The following is a 25,609-nucleotide window of genomic DNA, read 5'->3' on the forward strand; positions in this document are numbered from 1 at the left end:
TGTCCCTGCTACGCAGCCCACGGAGGAAGACCCTCGTTCAAAGACAGGTGGCCGAGGAGCTTGGATACCCCTCGTGTGTGCTGGTAGAGATCCAGCTGCTGCATGAGAAGAAGAGCGAAACAGATAAACCTGCTGCCTTAGAGACATTGCTGCTCTGAAGAAGGGATCTTTCCTTCTTCCCTCCTGGACTTTTATTTGGAGGGGAGAAGAGATTTGATCCATTGTAAATACTTATGTCATGGTAGAGGTAGCTAAGATTACTTATATGATGTATTATAATATTTATTTGTACAGTCATTGTAATATATTCCCTTTCCCCCATTGAAGTCTTGTGTGGTTGTCTGGAAAACCCATCTCACATTAGGTTGAGATGTGAGAGGGGGTTTGAAGATAGGGAATTAGATTTTTGGAGCTCTGAAACCATGACACTAGCATACACAAAAACAATTCTTTCTAAATCCAAATTCCAGAGCTAAACCTCCTTTGAAGACACCTTTTTCCCAATCATGTTCAGGATATATTAAATTCTTGTGTTTTGCAATCAGATCAGATTTGGATCTATTACATGTCACTCTCCACAACTAATTCCAGACCTGTGATTTAATATATCCAACACATAATATTTTACAGCTCTTTCATATAAATTGGATGATGAGAAATACCCTGAGACGTGGAAAAGCCAGAGAATTGGGCCCTTGGGAAGCTGATGAAATTCGACAAGGCCAAGTGCAAGGTGCAGCACCTGGGTCAGGGCAACCCCTGGTATCAAGACAAGGGTATGAACAGATCAAGAGCAGCCCTGACAAGAAGGACTTGAGGGTACTGGTGGACGAGAGGTTGGACATGAGCTGGCAATGTGTACTTGCAGCCCAGAAAGCCACTTGCATCCTGGCCTGCATCAAAAGCAGCATGTCCAGAAGGGTGAGGGAGGTGATTCTGCTCCTCTACTCTGCTCTCCTGAGACCCCACCTAGAGTACTGAGTCTACCTCTGGGGCCCCCAGCACAGGAAGGATGTGGACCTGTTGGAACAAGCCCAGAGGAGGCCCAGGAAGATGACTGGAGGGATGGAGCACCTCTCCTATAAGGAAAGGGAGAGAGAGTTGGGGTGGGTCAGCCTGGTAAAGAGAAGACTTAGAGGTGATCTAATTGCAGCCTTGCAATACCTGAAGGGAGCCTGTGAGAGAGGTGGAGAGGGACTTTTTACAAGGGCATGTAATGATAGAACAAGAGAGAATGGCTTTAAATTGAAAGAGGGTGGGTTAAGATTAGAAATTTTTCACTGTGAGGGTGGTGGAACAGGTTGCCCAGGGAAGTTGTGGATGCCACATCCTTGAAAGAATTCAAAACGAGGTTGGATGGGGCCCTGAGCCATCTGGTCCAGTGGAAGGTGACCTTACCCATGGTGTGGGGTTTGGAATGAGATGATCTTTAGAGTCCCTTCCAACTGTTCTATGATTCTGAGTCTATGAATTCCTCATCATAACTTTTATAGCCTTCCTTATACTTAAGAAACCGCAAACATCTACATCACAAAATGAGATACAGCTTATGTAGCAGGATCTCACAAGTACGCACTCCTACCTGGTGGACACATGTTCTACTGAGTTATCCAGTAATCTCAAATGTAGAAAATGCAATACTAACACATAACATAGACAACATTGAGTAAAAAGACACAACATACTTTTTCTACAAAGTAAAGATTTATGAAACTTCCTACTGTTTATAAATTTCTTACTTTTGTCATTTTGCATTAAAACTACCAAATAACTCATAACAAGTGAATTACTAAGCTTCAGTTTTGATATCTGGCTGCTTTAGGATCTCATTTTTCTCACTTGTTCCATCATTCTTCGCTCAACCTCTTAAGTAGCTTTAACTTCTATTCTTGCAAAAATAAACTGCATTTAGACAACATTTTATGAGTCAGAACAGTGAATGGATCACAGTGGAAAAAGTTTCCTTTGAAAAAAAGACCATTGCTGAAGAGCTGTCTTAACTATTAGTAAATGCACTGCAGAGATAATCAAGACAGAAAACATTTGTAAAAGATGCTTTTAATTGAAATGTTATCAGAATAGTTTTCAGAACAATTAAATAATTCAATGGATTATTAAAGATCCAGAACTCACCCAAAGCTGTAGAAAAGTCATGCACTAAATTTTTGCATAGTGCTTTCAAAATTGACTGCAGGACCTGTAGTTTGTCGTTTGCATTAGCCACCATCCCAAGCAAATGGGAACTGGTAGCTGCAGCACCAGCAAAAGAGATGCAGGTGTAGGGGCCCTGACTGTGGCTCCCAAGGGAGAGGAAGGCAAACACCCAGCACAGGCCACCAGGGTGGCTTGATCCACTAGATGGTGCTGCTCCCCCGTATATTTAGTACCCTTGGCTTTAAAAGAAAAAAGGAATCAGAACAAGAAAATAACTCACTGCGGGGAGCGATTTTTGAAAAGAAAAAGAAGAAAACAGAATAAAGCTTGGGAAGAATATTTTATCATCTTTCTCCTCATCACTTGTGTGAGTGGTGCTGTCTCCATCACATTTTTTTCTTTTTCATTAGATCAGAAAATTAAACCTTGCCCTAGTGTTAAAGTTTGGAGAGGTATTCTCCCCGTTTTTAACCGTTGTTCTCTAAAATAATCCAAGACTTAGGCTGCTCTAGTGCTAACATAAATTATTCAACCAAATACTAATTTATACCTTGAGAGACTTTTCTTACTTTATTAATTCAGAGAGACAGTCAACAGGTTTGAAAATAATTTACACAGAAAATACAATTTACATTGCAGATTAAAAAAAAAAAATTGGATTGTAGGGAACAGAACCTGACCTTTTATTTACTGAACCTTTTCCAGTTTACTCCCTGATAAATGTCATAAGTTCACTGCACACAAAGAGTAAGACTATTTTTTCCAAATGGCTTATTTCTTTTTTGTCTTCATTTCAAAGTAACAGTTTAGATGCTTCCATAACCCTTGAGGGCATACCAGGGAGCAGGGGCAGGATATATAGTATTTTCTGGAAGTTTTGGTGTAAAAATGGCAGCTTAACCACAAAAGGTGGTAATTTTGTCGTGGAAGAAGAAAGCTACACACATACACACAAAAGAAAGTTATACATGTAGAATTGGAGGGGAGGAATAATGGGTTAACTCATAGGGAAACTTTACCCGATGAGGGAGGGAGAAAGTGTGTAAACTACTAAGCTATTAATGCACAGCAGACTGCATCAGAAAAATAAGAGTCATAATGAAAACCAGTGGCGACATAATCATTAGCAGATTCATAAGAATTTATAAATTAGGTGTCTTACTGCTGGAGGCTTAATTAAAGTTCAAGGAGAAGAATTCAAGACAATAATTACAGACTGTCAGTGAAGAATCATATTACAATCTACCTTTCCTAGCTTCTCAGGGAAAGCTCAGAAACAAGCCTGAACCCAAAAGTTAGCTTCAACACGTTAGGCAAAGAAAAAATAGAGTGCTTGCCTAAATAACAATACACAGAAAGAAATCTGCTGATGAAAACTGCTGCTGTACATGGAAAGTTATCATCACACCTCAAGAACCTAGTATAAAGCAGTGAGTTTTTAAGGATGCTTTTTTAGAGACAGGACATAGCCTCAAGCTGTGCCAGGGAATGTTTGTGTTGAATATCAGGAAGAAGTTTTTCACTGACAGGGTGGTTAAGCATTGGAATGGACTGCCTAGGGAGGTAGTGGAGTCACCACTCCTGGAGGTGTTCAAGAAACAACTGGGCATAGCACTCAGTGCTAAGATTTATTTGTCATAGTGGTGTTCAGTCAAAGGTTGGACCCACTGATGCTGAAGGTCTTTTCTAACCTCAGTAAATCTATGATTCTATGACATAGGATTAATACAACATTAGAATGGTGGCCGTAAAATCAAACCTCTTAAACTATGCAACCATTCTGATTATGAACCAAAATTTATTCAAAGTATCACTGTAGAGGTTTAATTTAACCTTTTAGATATAAAACCGACAAAAATGTTACAGGTTACCAGGAAAACTATCAAGTGAGAAATAAGTGTTTCTGATATTTTGTCTTTCCTTAACACAAACAATTTACTAACACATTAAATAATTCAGAAAATTAATAGGCAATATTATTATAATTTTAAATTGCTAGTAATGAAAAATAATATTAGGAATTTATAGCTAGATGTTAAAAAGCCTTAAAGTATTATTTCCAATTTTACTGGAACACTGGGCTATGTCTTCTGTCTAAACAGATTTTGTTCACTTAGGGTACTACTATATTATCAATAACAAATTAATAGCTTGGCATAACAAACTCACCTACAAATCTATACTTAGTTTTCAACATAAAAGATTGTTCTGCATGCATCAACAACTTATTTGGGCTTTTTATGCTATTAGTTTACCAGGTACCTTATTACATTTTTTTTGTTCAGTGTAGAAGATATTTTTCAATATAGCATAATGCAGAGTAATGATCTGGATGGAAATTCCAATCCCTTTAATTTTTAATAACAAACTATGTAATCACTGGAAAGGAAAAGAGGCTTGTCATATCTAGTACAGAATTTAAAAATGCTTCCTTATATTTTCAGACGTTTCTATATATTCTACTAATACAAAAGCTTTTCCTGCAAGTTGTCAACTTTGCTGCTGTTTTAAATTTGTTCACCTTCATTCTAGGGATAGGAAAAGTTGCCATATGAATATTAAAACAGGCATGTAAAGAAGGTTGCTAAAAACCTAACTCCAGTTACTGAGGAATGCATGCAGAGATTAACAGACTAAAATTATCACGATTCAGCTGCTTTAAGCAATACTAACTACTGCAAATTGAGCCAAACAATAGCTTTAGGTGACTCATCTGAAGTATTAGGTACTTCAAGGACAGTTCTGTATTGTTGATCACACTGAAGGGTTGAATTTTTGAAGACTCCCTGTCTCACTTATTTGAGTGACATGGGCTGCTTGAATAGTATTTTCAAACACTCAGCATTAATTGGTAACAGAGACTAGATCAAAATCAGTCGAGCTCTTTTAACCTTCCCCAAATACCTTCACATCTTCAAGTTTCACTTAATGTGATTATAAAAACAGGTCTGTTATTCAGCTCTCAAGGGTGGCATCAACTTCATTAGGTGTTGTTTGTACAATATGTTAAGCTCCTCATTAGAACATACACAGAGGTATTTTAGACTAATGAGGCTCTATTGTTATAACGTATCCCTCCCTAATTGCAATTTCTTTATAAGTAGTTGATGTGGTACAAACTCTCTTAAATAGTAAATACTGGCCCAACAATCAGTCTTAACTGATGTGTACTTTAAAATAAATCTTCCCATTAGGGACATGCAGGTTGTATGCCTACAAGCTTCAGACAAAAAAAAAAAAAAAGACTTTTAAAAGAAAAAAGAAAAATACATGTGTCCAACACCTCACCCATTTGCAGAAAAGTTCTGCAGACTCCTTCCTTCTTTGCAGCCCTGCTACACAACCAGACACACAGCAGCAGCAGATACAGCTGAGTTAGAAGCATGGAATCATTTAGGCTGGAAAAGGCCTCTAAGATCACTGAGCCCAACACTGCCAAGTCCACGGCTAAACCATGCCCTCAAGTGCCACATCTATGGGTCTTTTAAATACCTACAGGGATGACAGAGTTCACCTCACCCAGCCTGTGCTTTCCAGCAGCAGCCTTCATTGACACCCTCAGTTTAGGTAATTCACTGCCTCCCTTACGCTGAGAGGAGAAACAGCCCCAGAGATCTGGATAGGCAGCCTTGTCTCACCAGTGCACAGGCAGAAGGGCTAAACTGTGGTATTCCAACAAGCAGTGGCAAGAGGGACAGATGGAATCATTCAACTTGGCAAATGCCTCAAATAATGCTCTACAAAGGATAAGTATATACAGCAACTCACTTGGGATGAAATAAGTTAAGCAAATTAAGGGAAAAACAAGAGTGAAACCAAACAAAGGAATATCCCGGTTGCAAACAGGATTTTTGTTTCTGAACAATGTAATTTCTGTGCTCTTCTTTGTCCCTCATACAGAAAAGACGTGAGGCCTATGTAAACAGAAATCGAGCTAAATATAAGAGCTTCAATGGAAAAGAAATGCACTAAACCTTAGTTCCCCTTTTGCACTGACAAGGCTCCTTCTAATGGTCATGCCTGGGCAAAAACTATTTTGCTTTTAACACAGTTGCACCGAGAAAGACAGCACATAAAAAGAGATGTCTGGCTGTGCAGGGATAGAATTTCACCTCTGAAAAGGCACTCAAAAGGAAAAAGTTTCTTTCTAACAAAATATGTACTTTTATTTTACTTTCAGGAAGCACTCTACTGTGTAATCACCGAAGATTAATCTTGTCTCTCCAACACTTCCTCCTATTGTTTGTGTTAAATAAAAATATATGGTAAGAGGTAGAAAGGGAATATACTAACAGCTGAGCCCATATTCTGATCAGGACTACATAAGAGCAGCAAACTGCCAATTTTCTTATAAAGAACAGAAAAACAGGTTTGAAGTGCTTAAATTTCCTGAATTTGTTTGGTTTCCTCATGGACTAGTCTAATTACTCCCTGAGAAAATCAAAGCAACCAAATACATGACTTGTTCAGATCATCTTTATTGATTACTGTAAGCAATTTTCTGTCAAGTGAGGTTTTCCTATACCTCCTGTCTACAAATTAAATTCACTATTGCAGCACAGAGTTGTCTGACACTGGTTGGATCAGAAGTCTGGTGAAGCTTCTGTTCACCTAGGTGGGGTTTTGTGTAATGCCTCAAATGCCATTCCTGCTTTAACAATTTACACTGACATACTAAAGCTGGCCTTGTTGGAGTTTAATTCCTATTACCACCTTTTTGTTGTTTTATTGACAACTGTGTTACCAGCTGCTATCTCATGGATGTTACTACTGTCTCATGCATCTTCTTGGTGCTGCTACAGTAGGTAAACATTGCTAAAATTTTCTGTTTTATTCACTAATGCCTTTGGCCATGCAGTGCTTGAGAGGAGGTGTCACTATACAGTCAGCAATGGTATTTTACACTGTACATACCAATACTTCATTTACCAAGTAAATTATTTAATAAAGCAGAGGTCTAGCCAGAAGGCAGCTATTATAAACTCACCTCAAAGATGAAAGTACTATGGATAAGGAGAAATTTTCAACATATCACAATGCTGTTTACTGAATTTATTTCTTCCTTTCATGTCAGCAGCCACCAGCTTGGCAAAATATTGTCACTTCTCATTCTGAGCAACATTTTACTCCATGCTTGTCTGTAATCTTCATCATTACTACAAAAAGTTTGAAAGTGTGACCTGGACACACTTTAACTTTTTAAAGCATATCCTGCAAACATCCAGGCTTTATTAACAGCAATAGTCTTTCACTCAACCAGACAACGTGTTTTTTTCTTGCTAATAACAAACCCAAGTCTCTCACTCACACAGGGCAACAAACTCAGAGACTTTTTGTCTTATATTTCCTTATCAGCCTCAGTTTCTCAAGCATTAAAGTTTTTATTTTTAGAATTTGGCATTTCCCTCTTTTAAAAGAAAATTTCACAAAGCCCCATCTTCTAAGTTAAAGTTGCCTTTCATAACCCCACATCAGACCCAGTTCTCCACCGCAGTGACTTTCTTCCAAGTTCATTGGATGAGGGTTTATTTCTTAAAAAAGGTTTTCCTGCTTGGAAGTAGAAGCATCCAAATACAGACATGCCCAAGTATTTCAAGTGGGTTAGTCTCAGCTATGTGTTCCAGACGTTAAGCACATGGGAGTTCCAGGAGGAGAAAGGGGATCATTCATGCACTGGAGTAAGGAAACAGCATCTCCTGAGGTGACCACCACACCAGGGAGCAGAAAAGACATAGTTTTAAGTGCATGTTCCAACTGCAAGATTACTAGAGAGGAAAACAGTCATTGGATTCCACAAACCACACCATTCAGTTCATTCCTATGTACCTCTAGGTGTCATTCTTCTATGAATTCTTCTATGCCACATTCTACATATTCATCTACCTCTCTCACTGCACCTAACCAGTTGAAGCAGTTTTCTGTCTCCTTGCTCTGTGAATGTGTTTGTGACTCTATGAGTTCTGGTCTTCTGCAGCATTCAGAGCAGGACAGAAGGAGGCACAGCAATCCTCAGTATCGTAGCACCCAGATCCCATAGCATCCCACATAACACAGTACTTGTTTAAGTTTAAGCAGAAATAGGCACAACCGACACACAAACTAAGTGTATCTCACTGTTGCAAATTAAGTATAGGGTAGAACAGATCAAACCCCAGTTCAAAAGGAAAACCAAGAAATCTAAGATTAGAAAAAGGAATATCAAACACTAGCCATAAAACCTATCTTAAAATGTCCAAACCGATTTTCCTTCTGGAATTATCTGTGGAAAGGTGCACTTTTCAAATGTACAGTTTGGAGGAAAAATACTAATTTTTGCGCAGACTTGTGCAGCGAAAAGGAAAACAAGAACTGAAGGCAATCCTAATCATGAAAGACAATGTCACTTCTGAATCAGGGCAGCTGCTTCTGTATATATGACAGAAAACAAAAATTATGCATGTTAAACCCATAAAGCAAGAACTCAGTTCTTCAGGCCACTAGTTAAATGTTGCTCCCTCTATCCTCCGCCTGGTAATTGTAGGGATCATAATGGAATAATGCACACTCTTATTCCAATTTACAGGGCTGTAAATTCTGAGACTCAGAGCAAACTGATAAAATGCTCACTCATCAATTCCCCTGCCCTTTATAAAAAAATCTATAACGTTTTGTAGCTGCACTCCAGCCAAGATGTAAACTCTTATACGATTCTACATAATAGCATTCACTACCATCCCAAATCAATAGTATGACATTCTGCCACAAGTACAGCAGCTGTTTATTGTTGATTTGATTCATTCTTGGATGATAATAAAACAGAATGTTTTGTTCAGAATATATTTCCCAACATCCCTTTACATATTTTGTTAACAACATCTCCCTTTATCATCACATCAACTTGAGAACTTTATGTAGTTTCTTAGCAGTTACCTATCACATGGCACAAAGGCTTTTCCAGCATAAATGAAACCTCTTTCTTTGAATACCCAGATTTCATCACTTTTTGCTTCCTATCCAATAACATGAGGACATTTTAGTAAAGGCATAAGGACCTAAAATGAGTGCAACACAATTGGCATTACTAATATATTTCCCAGTATCACTGTCCTCAGAAGAAATACTCCAGGGATCAAGAAAGCAATAATGATCTACCATTTCTTTTCCTGGAGTAATTAACTTTATTGTAAATTAAAAAAAATAAATCATGGTAGTCACGAGCATTAAAAAAATAAAATATATTTGTACATTTTTCAGGACAAATTCTAACCTTTTAGTGATGACTGCTGCAGACTGAGAATAAAACTGTATGAGGTTCAAGGACACCAACCACATTTTTTTCCCTTCTGCCTGCCTATCAGAAACGATTGCAAAGTGCTAGACTCCACAAGATCTAGTCTAGCTGGTAAGCGATATCAGAGTGTCAGTGACAAAGGTCAGAATTAAAGGGCATAGTTTGATAATTGAGAAAAATAAGGACACACTGGGCCAAATACACATATGGATTTGAAAAATAAACTAAAGAAAGAGGAACACAAATAAAGGGGGAAAGCTGTTCTCATTGTATGAGACAGCAAGAGACCAAATAAAAAAAGTATTCAAGCTTACAAGTCACTCAGCTACCAATTTCTTCAGAAGATGAAGAACAATTCTCTGGGGAGAAGTCCGTGTACAGCAGATAGCCACACCATCAGGAGTATCAACTTCTTCCCACACCTGATCCACCACATCAGAAAGAGAAAAGATACTAGTATCTGTCTAAGAGGTCTGAAGCAAGCAGATAAGAAAATAAGGTACTGTATCTGCCCCACACCTCTTATGTGACATTTCTGTAGCTATCTAAACCTACACCCCCAAAAAAATTATGGATACCAGGAATCAGAAAGACAGACAGTGATCGACTGCTTTAAAAATCTCCCTAGTGATTATAAACTACAAGATTTGCATATCCTTGCATCCAAATATGGTGATCCCGAAATTGATCATACAGTTTAGATGCTCTTGAAATAAAAATGGCATGAATTCAAGTCTTATCTTTTATACAGGCATTATCAAATCAGCCTTTTCGGGCTCCTAATGGCAAATAACTATCTACTATTTTCCAGCCCTAAAACATCTCCAAAACATCTCAAGATCACAGTTGTGCAGAGAGACTAGAAATCAATAGCAAACTCAGTTCATATGAACCTGATAAGAAGGAGAGGAAATCTCCATCTCTTGGGCATATAATGACAGTACTACCACCACTATACATCTCTGCTCCCACCAGAAATGCATCTTAAAGGCCTGCTCCTCTTCTTTCCATTAATCGAGGCAGTAACTGTTGCAACATTCAAGAAAGGTAAGATCTCTTAATAAGCAGCAGCAGTAAGAGTCTCAGGGCACAGTCACCCAAGCCTGTTTTGCTGTACATGACCTTACATAACACCAAGTCCCACTGCAGTAAAGTTCATAAGGTGGACTTGGCAGTGCTAGGTTTACAGTTAGACTTGATTTTAAACGTCTTTTTGATCCTAAATGACACTATGATTCTATGTAGTCAGGCCTGAGCTAAACTTAGACTAGCTCAATAATACCAGCTGTGTAGACACAAAAGCATTGAACTCCCTAGCCTAGCACCTGACCTGGTTAGTACTGCACTAGCATGGGCAAACCTAGAGGCCACTCAGTACAGACATGTGCAAGTAGTGACATAATTGCAGGCTGGAAAATATAGACTTACCCTGCTGGTAGCATAGGATAGAAAATAGTTGCTCAGAGGCAGACACAGTACTCTGTGAGAGAACGTGACTATTTTGCAAACCACAGCAAAGATGCATAACATTGAAGAAAGGAACCATGTCGTAACTGTTCCTTGCTAAAATGTTCCTGAAATTATCCATTTGGGGAAAAAAAACAATTGCCTTCTCTCTGTATTTGTTCTTTAACATACAGAGTGAACACAGTTGCCATTCTGACTTTTAATGAAGGGTTTTCATTACATTTTACTGTACAAAGACTGTTTTCAAAGATAAATACTTCATATTAATAATTTACAAGCTCAGTATGTCACTTAAGTTTTCTAATCAGTTTTAAGAATCTATGTTTCTTTGAGAAGAATAAAGACTTCCTATCCTAAGTGAGTAGATGTGAAATAAACAACAGTCAAGGCCAATTCTCCTTGTGACCAGAGAAGGTAAAAGCTTTTCTTTACAATATTTGTTGAAGGTTATAGCACTTGTTTTATGGAGGAGGAATAAAGTACAGAGACTTTGCCTAGCTGGCTAGCCTTGTTTCTGGCCTATGATCACGTAGTATCAAATGCAGACTAACAAAAAGGCCTAAGTAGCAGGAAACCAAAGATGTACAGAGTAGCTACTCAAGGAGGCATTAAGTCAGATTCCAAGTAGCTTAAATACAGCTTCTTAAGTACAAGTTTCGCAGGGAATACCCAAGATGATGAAGAGCATGTATTTCATTCCTTTTCTGCCTTTTCTCTCTCAAGACTTCTCACATTTATTTGGAATTTTCACTTCCAAGGAAATAGCTGTTTCATCTTTACTTTCGCTTCTTAGCTATTATGCTAATCCTATATTTCAGTAGTTACTGTTTCACACATTTATAGATTTCATTACAGTTTAATACTGACCACAAAACAAATTTTCTATTTAAAAAGACCAAGTATTTAGTTATGCAAAAAAACCAGAGACAAAAAAAATAACACACCAACAAAAACGCATCATAGTATAACTAGATGTCTCTGAGTTTACAAATAAAACCTGTGAACAGTCCAAAGACAGTCCAAATGCATTTGTATTGTTTCACAATCTGTTTATAGATGCTAAGAATAGAAAGAGAGCACTACATTCAACATCTTTGTTCAGTCTCATAGAGAAACCCTCATTACCGTGCAGGTCCTAAATGAAGTCTAACAGAACTTCTGGATGCCTCGAGTGTGAGGATTTGCAATCTAAAGAAACATCGCTGATCATTTCCTTGACCAACCTAATCATTATAGTGATCTTCAACAAACAGAAAACTGTGTTAGTAGTTAATGTTTGCCAATTCCTACGGAAAAACTGGTTAGGCAAACTGGTTTTGTCCTACTGGCTTTCGGTGCATTGAGAATTAATACTATCTATTTTTAAACTGATCTGCAATGATTTGACTTTATAGCGGGTACATGCACACATGTGCGCAAATTTATCACCAGAGAAGTGCAATATAATAATCTGACATGTCAGGACGGGTGGACGTAGTCGTGTCTGAAATATATACATATGTTATTCAAACTTGGGTACTTAGAGACAGATAGACAATTCACAAAGTGGAATTTATAACAGACCACATTACAGTTTTTGGTAAAATGTCAGCAAAATATCATTTGAAATAAGTTTTTGTTTTACATTCCTTCTTAATTCATTGAAACAAGATATTGCTATTAATAATGACATTTCAAAGACACAGTGCACTTAGATTTAGATGATTTCTGCTTTCAAGTGAACCTATGAAGTGCTGTGGATAAAAAAGTAAACTCCCTTATGACGTCGCATCAATATGTTACTCATTAACTGATTTTTAAATCTGGCTTGAGCTGGACTCACACCAAGACAGCACTTCCTACAGCAGTGAAAGGCTGTAAGTTTCAAGAATCACTGTAGAACTGAATTTACCTAAGCCTGCAGTTAACTCCATTAAAATGTTGAGAAAAGGAAACCCTTCAGAGGACTCCGTTTTTCATTCTGAAAGTTGGAACAGCTTCCGAAACTCAAGTATTGACACCCCAGTCAGTCCTACAGAGAGTGTTGGATCAGTATTTATAAGGTAAATACCAGTATGTCTGGGGTTTCTGTATGTACTTGATGACAGGGGGAACAGGGCAGCAACAGAGAGGGCATTGGGACAAATACAGCAATGACGATATCCAGATGACAAAGCTTAATATGAGAAGGCAATGCATGCAGAGATGATAATTCATATTACTGATTGCACTGGGAAGGGGAGCACTACTGTAAAGGAGAAATTTGTAACCATGGACAGAAGGGTGTTGTTCTTTCCTTCATTACCTATGACACTGAAATAGGGCTTTGAATTTGTATAACACTATATACAAATAAACTCAAGCCTTTAAGTGACCTCTATCAGGTCATCCAGATATCTATGATATCTGAGTGGATCTCTGCACATAACAAATGTAAGCTTTGTTATATCAGGCAGCTTAACAAAACATTTTCATGTGTGTTTTGGCCTATATGAACTTCACAATGTTTAAAAAATTATGTTTCAAGAGAAAAGGTACCTTAACCACAAGGAATATTCATGGAAGTTGAACACTTGGATGCATGAATACTGCTAAAGTGTTTGCTGATAGAACAATAGTAAAAAAAGTTTTAAGGGGAAATTTTTTTCCTTACTTCAGAAGAGTGGGCTTTTTGGATAGCAGACCACCACTGAGGTGGAATTTCATTGCAATGAAGAGTTCTGGATAAATCATGCACACTTCAAACAGCACAGAAAAATGAGGGAAGGCAATGTCGGAGAGCTTCTGGCACTTTCAACTTATCTTTCCCCATCTACTGCAGGAGCAAGACAAGTAAACATCCATAGTATTTAGGTCAGCCCATCATGAATAAAATAGCTTTAAAAGCTATTCAAAGATATCTTTAGACATTTATTGGTTCTTAACCCACTTGAAAATTCTTTACCAAGCCCTTGTCCTTAATATCTGCTCAGTGCAACAACCATCAAGAGTGATTTGAAACGGTCACCTCTACATAGTATTTGTGTGGCTGAGTTACATTTCTTTGTGGCTGTGCACAAATATTTTATATGGAGTAACAATACATATCAGTAATTGGGTCACTACGATAAATGAGTCTGTTGGTCTCATTTTTTCTCTTTTTAAATGTTATTAGGACTTTTTAATATCATATCTGCATACCGTCCTTTCTTCCAACTCAAATGTCAGAGAGATAATGTCCATGAGTTTGGACAGATAATACAGAAACAGAAATTTTAAGTTTTAATTAGAACTTTCAGAGACTCTTATCTAGAATTAATCACTTAGAGCTTGTTTTTCAAACAAAAAATCCACATCTGTTTCTGTATACCTCTTGATCTCATTTTCCAATCAGGCATGGCACATAAGTACATACAGTGGCATAAGGAGGGTGCAACACAAGAAGAGGACATTTAATCACTTCTAATTTGGGAAATACAAAGTTTGTCCTCTTTTCTCTGTCCTGTCCAGAACACTGGGCAGACAGACTTACTTGCTTTTTTATTTACCACTAGATAACAGTACACAAAAAGCTGCCATATACGCTCTGACAGCAACATGATTGGGCCTTACAAAGAACAGAGCCCTTTACCTCAGATTTCTCAATAATCAACCTGCCTGCCAAATGTATTGAGTGGTAGGGGCAGGCCTTGTAGAAATACAGTTTACTCAATTGCTGTTTTAGTAAGGATAATATGACCATAAGGCCCTGATGTGAAATGATACCTCTATCAATAGCAAAGATGGAATACCAGGCTGTGAATACTAGTCAATTTAATAAGAAGAATACATGACAGCACACAATGAGCTAGTAGTTGGACTGAGCTCTCATCAAACTTGCTTTTCATGTGTTTGTCACAGTCATGATACATTTATGCAAAAATGAGCCACACAAAAAATCAGGTAAAATGCTTTCAGGAAAAATAAATGCAGACTCTGCATTCAGACTCTATTTTCAATACAGTCCCATTTTTCATATATATGAAGATGCACCCACGGAGAAAATTTACTATATTAATGATTGTTCTTGTTCATCCTAATTATTCATGCCTGAGGACAAAAACTGACTATATGCCTAAGTTTTTATATACCTCTGTTTTCGTCTCACTATAATTGGCACCATGTGGAAGAGCAGGAATTTGCCAGAATCCAGGGGGTTATTAACATTTCATAAAGGGGAGCTTACAGTTTATTACCATGGCAGTATGTTATTCCTGACATAGAGCAGAGCTGATTTCAGAAGCAAATTAAGTCTCTGGAGCTATAGCTGAGATGTCAGCTTTATATGCATTATAGATGGGAAATTTGTATTGATAAAAGTATTCACCACATGTGTATGCAGCATTTTATCAGCAGGAATGTATAGAGTTGTTTGGAAATTAGAAAAAAAAAAAACATTTTCCACAGTCCAGATCAAAACACATGCTAAAACAATAGAGATCTCAACCTCTCATTTGGAGCCCATCCCTATAATCTGAGTCAATACTCTGTACCCAGATCTCCTAAACTTTAGAAAAATCTCAAGCCTTTTGGTTTTTACCAATCTTGAGAGTGACTCTGGAAAAAAAACCCCAAAACATATTAAACACAAGAAAATGTGTTTTTTCAGCAATTTAGATCAGGACTACTAATCACTAGGTCTGTGAATGTCATACTGCTATGTATGTTTACACCAATCCTAGCAGTAATCACATTGCAGGTTGGACATTAAATGCTTGGGGGAAAAAAAAGAAAAAAGAGAGAAGATTTTGTATTTGTCAGTAACATTGATATTAGGCAAAGATTATAAACAATTTTTTTTAAATACAGAAAAATGTACAGCATTGAGAGATTTGTTTTCTAAATGTAAATTCATGGCAATGGGAGTCAAAAAAGTCCCTTGACTCTAATCCCGGCTTGGCAGCTCATTTGGTGCATTACGACACATAAATAAATTAAACACAAAACCCATGTTTTCCATCTGTTATCTGCATTAATATTTACCTATCTTTTGCATACAGCACAATAAAGAAAAACCATGTAACAACTAGTAACATAAACTTTAAAGATGGTTTTGTTACAGATGGTTTTTTGGTTGGACATAAGAAATTATCCCCACATTAGGTTTTCTCTCTGAAAATTTTTTGGTAGAAAAATAAACTTTTTTAAAGTAAATTCTGCATTGAAATTATACCCCTCAGAATCTTCCAACGTACTGCTGTAAAGCTGAGGCTTAGTTCAGATTAATTCAAGCAGTCATGTTAAAAAGACAGACATATACTTACCACCTTCCTAAAAGGTGTGTTGCCTTTATAGCTCAATTATGAGCACCTGGAACATTGGCAACCACTTTAATGTTCAATGGCTTGCATCCAGGATTTGGCATTCACACTTTGTGGCCTGAATATGAAGACATATTTACATTTGGAGTTTTTTTCTTCCTCCAGAGTAATACAGCTCTTAGTTCTAAACGAGATAGAATAGCATATCAGCTCAGTCAAACAGCTTATTATTCACAACCCCATCTGATGTTAACAACTGTGAGAAAACTGATAGAATGACCCACTCTTTCCCATTATCTTGTGTTCCTCACTTTAACCTTCCTCTTCTAAGGGTGAGAAAAAATTTTTCCTAAGCTTCTGGAATGTCTGGGTACTATATTTTCTTATGGAAGATTCAATTTATTCTCAAATAAGCTAACTTTCATTTTCTTACATATTTAACATACCATACTGCTACTCTTTAGAGACTACTAGATGACCAAAGGTTTCTCTCAACAAAATGATCACTATATTTAGACATATCATGAATGTTTGCTTGCATGCATGCATATCTGGTTCCAAAAAGGATCCACTGCATTCCTCTATGACACACAGATTCAATAGCTATACACATGCATGTACCTTATTCATTTGATGCACATAATCTGTTTGATGTCCTAAACATACAGCTGTACCTGGACTGAAATTTTTGTCCCAGGTATCTGTATACAGAGATGTCATACTTGGATGTCACCCAGCATTTCCTTGGACATTTATAATTAGAGGATGACAAATCAAGCTAATCTGATCCACCAGAGTAGAACAAGTAATATTTGCATTTATTTTTTCCAGCACAGCTAGACAATATATTAAATTATAACATATTTCTTTTATTATAAGGGGATATATATATATATATTTGTATTATAAATCCAGAAAAATGCATTTTGCTGCCATGGGATTTGATCCTATCCTTTTAAATTACAAGATCTAGGCATTACAGTATTCTAATGTGCTAGTATTGCCACTCATGAGGCATCCAGGGCAATATATTGCATGAAAAACATGCCTTAACTTTTTTTCCTTGTGAACTAAGAGAAGACACTCTGAGTGCCAACTGTCTGAGTGCCTTCTCACAGGTAGCAGGACTGAACTATTACATGTCACAAGGTTGCTTTTGTCACAATATAAAAACTTGTCGGAACAATTTGGAGAGAGATGAATGTTACTTTATTTCAACATTGTGTTTTTCCACTCACCCTCCTTCCCATACTGTTCTTTTGGTCAGTATAGCCCAGCAAGACACAGCAGTAAGGCTCACAGTATGCAGCGTGTCCTCCGTGACCATACACGGGTCCTTGTGAAGGTCATTGGTATAAATACGGCTGTAAATGTGTTGATGGAGCACAAGTACAATGTGTTACACATTCACTATGAGGCGGGCTGACACCACATTACTAGCAAGCCAGAAGTTCTGTGAGACGGTTTGTCTCTTTCTTCCTGCTGGGTGTTACAGTCCATGATTGTAGCGTAGTCTAGTTCATCCAACTGCGTCAGTGTGGAGCCACAACAAACAGCCTCGGTGTGCCTCAACATTTGTGATGAGAAATACTCTACCTTTCAGCCCATCTTACTCCATTTGCCCTATATACTGCCCTATCCAAAGCAGAGTTCAATCAATACAGTAATCCAGGCTACCTTAAACAAAAAAACAGGAATGGATAGGCAGATAAGACTTCCAGTAATCTGCTCAGAAGAAAACAGTGACCTGATATGGGTCTCTAAAAAGTAATCTCACACTTTTAGAAACAAATTACTAAACTCTTAACCCAGGCAAGGAGTGAGAGTCAACTGGCCAAAACTGCTTTTCATTTCTTACAGAATTGCACCACTCTCTGTGTTCTGGCCCTAGTTATTTTCCACGGGCTATTTTAGGCACTGGCTTATTCCATCTGTTTTGAGAATACTTCAAGTGTGCTGAGTGACTTGAACACTGTTTTTGAATACTCCTGCTCGAGTGCATCAACACCAGATTAGATCAGGTATTGCCTTGTCTAGCTGGGTCTTGTAACCTCCAGAGTCCATAGCCTCTCGGGGCAACTTCTTCTAGTGCTGCACCACTCTTCAAGTGCAGCTATTTTGTCTTTTCTACTGTGCATCTCCCAAGCTGTAAGCCTGGTTTCACTCTGACTTGTGTTTCACTTGTATATATTCTAGAAATCAGATTTTTTTTCACTGTTTCAACACCTTTCCAATTGTCTATTAGTTTGTGTCTCATATTATCACAGCTCCTATTTCTATAGTATTTACCAAAAGACTGCTTTCCTATCACATTTCAACTGGGAGGACTCACTTAGCAGGTCTTTCAACACTCAATGGCTTCCAAGAATTTCTGTAGCTTTCACAGAATCCTACCAATGCAGAATGTCACATAAAAAACTGAAGACAAGACATACATAATGACTTATGAGCCAAAAGTACCTGCATTCAGGTACTATTAAGGTTGTATCTCTTAATACATTTTTCCACCTACAATGAGATACAGAAAAATTCGCTACAGAGGAGAAATGTGCTCGAAGTATACAGAACGTCTGCAATCACTGTACTCATTTTCTGCTTTGTTTCCTTCCAAGTAAGTTTCCTCACACTCAGGCACACTGATACTTGTCAATAAACTGAGATATACTGTGTGAATAGCCTTGACTGTACTGAAATAAACCTTGTTGATTAAGACAATCTCTAACCCTCTTTATTTCCAGCTAGATTGCCTTTTTTATTGTTCAACAGCAATATCCCATCCAAGAATCTCTAGGCCTGGGTAGGAGTTCTACTGCTTTTTATACAGACCTTTCCAGTGTGCCCCATTAGGCTCTTTTATTCTTTCTTTCTTCATATTATTCAAGATAGGATTCATAATTATTCTGATAAATTGAAGAAACAGACTGGAAAAAAAAAAACAGAGCAAAATACACAAAGGATACATAGACAGTCATACTTAGTCAAATCTAGAAAATTGATGTTAATATACTAGAAGAGAACAACATCTCAGCTGTCCTTTATGCAAGCTTCACTGGGCCACAGTGGTTGAACACTAAACCTTAGCCAGCCTCACCCTGTTGTGAAACACATAAACATTTTACTACGAAATATGACCAATGGTACTGTGTATACGACAGATGAGTAATCTCTTAATCTCCTCTCTATGCAGCCTTTGTAAGGCTACTGGTGTCCATCTTGGGGCAAGGCACTTCAGAAAAGATCTGAACCTATCAGACGCAGTTCATAGGAAAACAATTTGTACGTTTTACCTGAGACTAAAGATAAGATGAAAATGAAGGCAAACTGGAGACAGTTTTTCACCATTCTTCATGTTGAATAAATTAAGAAGTAATGGTTTTAAATTTCAGCAAGGATTCAGGACCACGTTAGGGTTTGAGGATGTCTCCCAGATGATAGCAAATATTGGAATCGATTGCCTGGATGCATTGTTAACTTTTAAGAACAACTTAGACAAGAGTCTTGTCAGGAGTAACACAAGAATAGCAGGTCTTACTTTGGGACAGGGAATGAACTCGATGACTCTGTGAGTCTCTCCCCATTCTGCTTTTCTGTGATTTAATATGTATCTGAAATCTTCTATAGTGACATTGTTTCACCTCTAATTTTTCATCCTTTGCTATATTACACATAATGTTGAAGGTCCCAACTACTGAAAACGCCCAACCTTCTCTGAGATTTTATGTACTCTTCAGAGCAGGACCATGTCAGTTTTTGCCTACATGGCATCACTAGTACTGCGAGTACTAAACAGGAATCAGTAATTTTACAGTACACTGCTTTCTCTTTCTCTCCCCAGTCTGCATTTCATCAACCAAAGAAAAACCTAGCCCACATTTTCGCACAACAATGGGTCTCTGTTAGTGACAGGTTGGTCTTCAAATACTTGCTTTACCATATCTATATAAATGAACAATTATCACAGCAAAAGCTTCTCTGTACTTTTTGTGTGTGTTTGTAAGACTTGATCAAAATAAAAGCATATAGTTTTCAAGTATATTCCACCAATATGAGCAGCTGCAGATTTGATTGTTTCATATAGAGCACTCCTCACTGCATATTACTGGGAATCCTGGCATTCAGAACTTTTATCACTCAGGAGTGTGTCCTCTTACTCTGGAGTTTCTGTGTCACGTACAGTTTGACAGAGCTTGGCCACAGTTTCTTTTTCAAATCCTCCAAAACAATCACAAGCTATGGTCATTGCTCATTACTTCCACTGTCATTATCAAATGATAGCAAACTGCTCTAAGGAGGCATGCATTGGCAATTTGCCAGAACCAACTCTCTGACAAGAGTTAACATATCATGATATGGAAGAAAGTATTAAGCCAGGATTAATTTTTTAGCGTTTAGGGTCCAGGTATCAATTTATTTGAGAGTAAGTTTCTTCTACACTAAATAACTTGACTGATTTATTTAAATCAGAGAGCTCTGCACACCTTGAGAATAGAATCAGACAAAACCAAAACAGAGACTGAGCTCCAGGGGATCAAGCAACTCCTTTCCAGTTCTTGCACCACTGAGGCAGAGATAGGAACCTCTGGAGATGAGTGAACAAAACAGCATTTATCTCCTGTAGCTAAATCTGCCAGACTGAAAATCTAAGCATTCAAAAGACAGCAGATTTTATTTATTCAAATATCTAAAAGTCAGATTCTCACTTACAGAAACCACAACTGTTCTGCTGAAGTGCATATCCTCCTTACACAGGAGTCATTCAACCACAAGTCTGCCTCATAATTAGGACTAAATTAGCAGCAGATACATTTTTAGTGCAGTGAGAAGCCTCCAAAAACAAGATGAGGGGTAGGCAGTCACTTTTCCTGCTGATTCTAATTATCCCATGCATGTCTAGTACACCCTTATATAAGAAAAATCCGAGGGGAACACAAAACCTCACACGGGTTGCTGCACTGCAGAAAAGGGTTCTGAGCCTGAACAGACACGGGATTCCAACCCTGCCTTGCCTAATCCTTTCAGTTCCAATTCTACTCACAGTGAATCCCTGCCTTGCCTAATCCTTTCAGTTCCAATTCTACTCACAGTCCAGACAGATAAAATGGCTCCTATTCTGTTATCTTTAGATAAATGAGATGCTGGTATACAGCCACAGGTTCTGTCTGGCATAAGAGAGTGGGAGAGGCTCTGTAAAGCAGTGCCAAGTTTGCTCAAGTGCTCCACAGGGAAGCATAATGAAGCAATCAATGTTTCACAGGTGCAGGACCTAACAAGTCTGAATAATCTTTCTTGTAAATTACACCTCATTTTTTTCCACATATGCCTTGACTTTTATGTTAAACAATACATAAATATTAGCTAATGGTGTTTCCCAGAAATACAGCCATTTTAAATGTCTTCCTTTCTATCCAGCTTGGTTTACAGTCTTCGCATTTTCTTGAACTGGAGCTAATTAAACCGACAGCCTAGATAATATCATACAGCAATCTCACATTTGCTGTGTGCCCAAGAAACTATGGCAGTCCTGAACATCTTCACCATTAACACCTCTTTCTTTTCACTGATTTCCTGAATGTATTGCAATACCTAAAATTCATTTCTTGCACCTCCAAAAGACTAAGTATTCAAGTAATCCTAACAATGCCACTCAGACGTGATTAATTTGCTTCTTACATTTTTTAATCTAATATGTATGTTAGTATCTATCTCCTACACAGATATTCACTAACAGAAGCCATTATCGTGTACATATTCTCCCGTTACCTCATGTGAACAGTTGGCTGTTAGGAAGAAACCAATATAGTCTATTATTAATTCTATTAACATATTCTAACACATTAAACACGAAAATAGACCTTTTTATAGAGCTGATACCATGAACTTTCATTCCCAAGATTAGCACTCTTTAGACTGTATCCTTACAACCACAAACTCCATCTTAACTTTATGAAAATATTAGTTCACCAAACTAAAACCTGACTTGGGTATTAAGCAGGCAGTGAAAACATTTTTCATATGCATGTTCACAGTTTGTGCCTGCCATGCAAGACAACTTGTGCCAAATGCTTCCTTAAATTTAACCTTCCTGAGGGCACAAACTTGCCCCACACCTCCACCAGCACAAGCCAAGGGAAGGCCAGGGTAGGTCATACTTGATCTTTTTTGCACAATATTCGGTCATTTTTTCAGAGTTACTAGAAATGAGACAAGGAAGGCTGTTAGAATTAAATCTGTCCAAGGATGTCAAGGACAACAAGAAGGGTGTCTACAAATACATCAATAACAAAAGGAAAACTAAGGATAATATGGGCCTGTTAATGAAAAAGGGACCCTGGTAACAGAGGATGCAAAGAAGGTAGAGCTCCTGTGCACCTTCTTTGCACTGGTCTTCACTGGCAAGACCAGCCATCGGGGATCTCTGAGTGGACCTGGGTAAAAGAATGCTGGAAGGAAGATTTTCCCTTGGTCAAGGAGGAACTACTTAGAGAACACCTAGGGAAATTTGACATCCACAAGTCCACAGACCCCGAGAGGACACATCCATGAGTGCTGAAAAAGCTGGCAGATAATATAACTAGACTGCTGACCATCATCATCTTTGAAAGGCCATGGAGATCAGGAAAGGTGCCTGAGGACTGGAAGAATGCAAATGTCACCACAGTGTTCAAACAGAACAAGAAGGAGGACCCAGGGAACCACTGGCCAGTCAGCCTCACCTCAGTCCTGGAAAGGTGATTGGACATCACATCCTGGAAGCCATGTCTACTTACATGGATGACAAGATGGTGATCAGGAGTAGTCAGCATGTATTCACTGAAGGGAAATCATCCTTAACCAACTTGGTTGCCTTCTACAATGAAACAACTACCTGGATGGATGAGAGGAGAGTAGTGGATAGTGTCTACCTCAACTTCAGCAAAGCTTTCAACATTGTCCCTCACAACATCTTCATAGACAAGTTGAGTGGTGCCAAGCAATAGGACAAGAGGCAACAGACAGAAACTGATGCACAGGAAGTTCCACCCAACTATGAGGAAGAACTTCTTTACTGTGGGGGTGACCACACACTAGAAAGGATTGCCCAGGGAGGCTGTGGAGTCTCCCTGGAAAAATACGAGAATCGTCTGGACACAATCCAGTGCTGTGTGCTCTAGGATGACCCTACTTAAGCACGGAGGTCGGGCCAGATGACCCACTGTGGTCCCTTCCAACTTGATCTATTCCGTGATTCTGTGATTTTCTGGGCAGACGAACCAGCCTGGGGTGCTGCTCATGACAAAGGAACCAAAACCACTTGAGGCTGCCACAAATGGAAATATCAGCTAGTCACCTCAGAAGTTCACGTTAGTACAAGCCGTCCAGAGGCCAGCATCGATATTTGGGTTACTGCCTGCTTCCAGGAGTCACCGGGGAAATACGCTGACAGAAACCGGGGCCCCGCTCACCGCCGCCTTCTCCCCCGGGACCGCGCCTGTGTGAAAGCGCGTATCTCCTGTCCCCCCGTATAAAACATTAAGGACGGCTTTTGTTGGAGCGGCGGGAGGCGGCGTCTCACGCGACACAGCATCCCGACTGAATAATTTAAGGCTCGTAAAGGAGAGGCTGTGAGGGGAGCGCGGGGCGGCAGCGCTCCCTGAGCTCTCGGCCGCGGCCCGGGCCGGCACACAGCCCCCGGCCGGGTGGATCGACCGGTTTTTGGCGGCTCGGGCTCCGGCCCCAGCCGGCCGAGCGCGGGGGCGGGGCGACGAGGGCGGAGCGGAGCGGGGAGGCCCGTCCCGCCGCCGGCGGAGCGCTGTGGGGCGGCAGGGTGCTGCCGTGCCGATGGTGCTCATGACTGAGCCGCGGTGCGATGCGGAGGAGCCGAGGGCTGTGCGGGCCGCCGGCAGGCGGGAGAGCAGGGGCGGTCCGCGGCTGTGAGTACTGCCCGCGCCGGGACGGGGGGGACCCGCCAGGGCGCGGCTCCGCCCGGGGGGAGCGGCGGCGGCCCCCGGGAGTCGCTCGGCGGAACCGCGGCCCGGGGGCGGCGGGGCGAGCCCTCGGCGCGGTGGCGCCGCGCTCTGGGGGGCGCGGGCCTCGAAGTGCCCCGGGAAGAGTCGCCAGAGGGGCTCCGCGGCCAGGCTGAAATGGAGCGCGAACACCCCCGCTCAGCCGAGGTCCGCACCCGAGCACTGCGTTGAACTCCGAAGTTATACTTTAGGAGCAACGCGTATCAATACTGCTTCTAGTGATTTCACGCAGCAGCCTGGAAATCTTTCTGAAGTACAGCAGCTGTGTTTTATCGCTTACGGCAATGTGCATGGGCTCCAGTGGGAAGCTGTGTTCCTCTCCTCTGGGTGCCAAGAAAACCCAGAGCTTTTCCAGAAGTTCACAAAGTCTGATACAGGCACGAGGCAGTAAAATGGGAGTTCAGGGTGACTTCTGTCCCACACAGAGATGGGACAAGGCAAGGCGGTGGTCGGTCACCTGCCTTGGCATGGTTCCCCACCATGGTCCTTGGCCATTGTGGCAATGCCCATACTGAAACTTCTGCTTTTTAACCTAGGAGGTACTGTAAAAATTGAGCAGGTGTACATATTGAAAGTACTTAATGTTCTCCATGAGGAAGAGGAGGCCTTGCTGGGTGGCAAAGGCTGTCGGCCTGGTGGAAGGTAGGGAAGTCAGAGGGCTTCCCATGGGCTGGAGGACTCTCTGCACTCCCCCAGAGCTGCTGACCTTCCCAGCCTCTGATGGTGACTGGGGGCATAGAGGGTTAAAGGTTCATCTTCTGCATTGGTCTTTGGCTTCCTGTGGAGATCTCGGTTGTTTAATTTCTTGTGTGCCATGGCAATGACCATCACGTGAAAATGTTACTGGACTCAAACAGCTGTCTGTTTCCATACCAGCCTCCCAATTCACATGGGTCTTGGCAGTCCCAAGGATAGTGTTTGAGAAGTTAAGCATCTGCAAAACAAGAATCTAAAAACAGTGGGGCTTTCTCCTCAAAAGAAATTTAAAAAGTTAACTTTCTCCTAATCTGAGATGATTCCTCTTCCCAAAGAACTATTTTTCAGAAAAATTTAATCTTAGCCTCCAGGAAAAAGGCGAACAAGTTACCAGCAGCTAGCTCTTTCTCTGGAAAGAAACACTGAGAAGGTCTGTGGGTTTTGGAGGTTTTTTTGGTTTGTTTTTTTTTTTTTTCCTCAGCTGTTCTATCCCTGATCTCTAAGCAGGTGTATTCCCAAAGTATGTATCAGAGTGAAATCTGTTGCCAGAAATAACTTGCTTGTTAGAGAGCACTGGGAATCAAAGTGTCTTCTAAGTGTCCTTTATCCTGAATGGTGTAATCACATCAGTGACTTCACATTTCAAGTGAGGCATAATTCCCAGACCTTCTCTAGAGCCTTCTGACTTCAAGACTTGGATCCTGATCCCCCACGCAGAATTATGCCAATGAACCTAATCAAGTTCTTCAGGTATGCAAGAT

The 25,609-nt window shown here is 39.7% G+C and overlaps 1 protein-coding gene and 1 long non-coding RNA gene across 6 annotated transcripts in view; one reads left to right on the top strand and one right to left on the bottom strand.

Moving 5' to 3' along the window:
• Nucleotides 1-12,706: 12,706 nt before the first annotated feature.
• The window catches only part of GRAMD2B (GRAM domain containing 2B), a 43,746-nt gene continuing 30,843 nt past the window's right edge, over nt 12,707-25,609 (top strand). For 2 of the 5 annotated variants that reach the window (XM_064642233.1, XM_064642234.1), the window contains exon 1: nt 12,708-12,933. In XM_064642233.1, coding sequence (XP_064498303.1) covers nt 12,809-12,933 — 125 coding nt within the window. In that variant the 5' untranslated portion in view covers nt 12,708-12,808. Of the gene's footprint in view, nt 12,934-23,950; nt 24,060-24,124; nt 25,599-25,609 lie in introns of those variants that run through there. The other 3 variants (XM_064642232.1, XM_064642237.1, XM_064642236.1) reach the window with 3 other exon arrangements.
• On the bottom strand, nt 14,040-23,756 carry LOC135407310 (uncharacterized). The gene is made up of 2 exons (XR_010426806.1): nt 21,241-23,756; nt 14,040-21,193 (listed from the first exon to the last, which is right to left on the bottom strand). It is a non-coding gene; the product is annotated as an uncharacterized LOC135407310 (long non-coding RNA).

Source organism: Pseudopipra pipra, chromosome Z, assembly GCF_036250125.1.
Source record: "Pseudopipra pipra isolate bDixPip1 chromosome Z, bDixPip1.hap1, whole genome shotgun sequence".
NCBI lineage: Eukaryota > Metazoa > Chordata > Aves > Passeriformes > Pipridae > Pseudopipra > Pseudopipra pipra.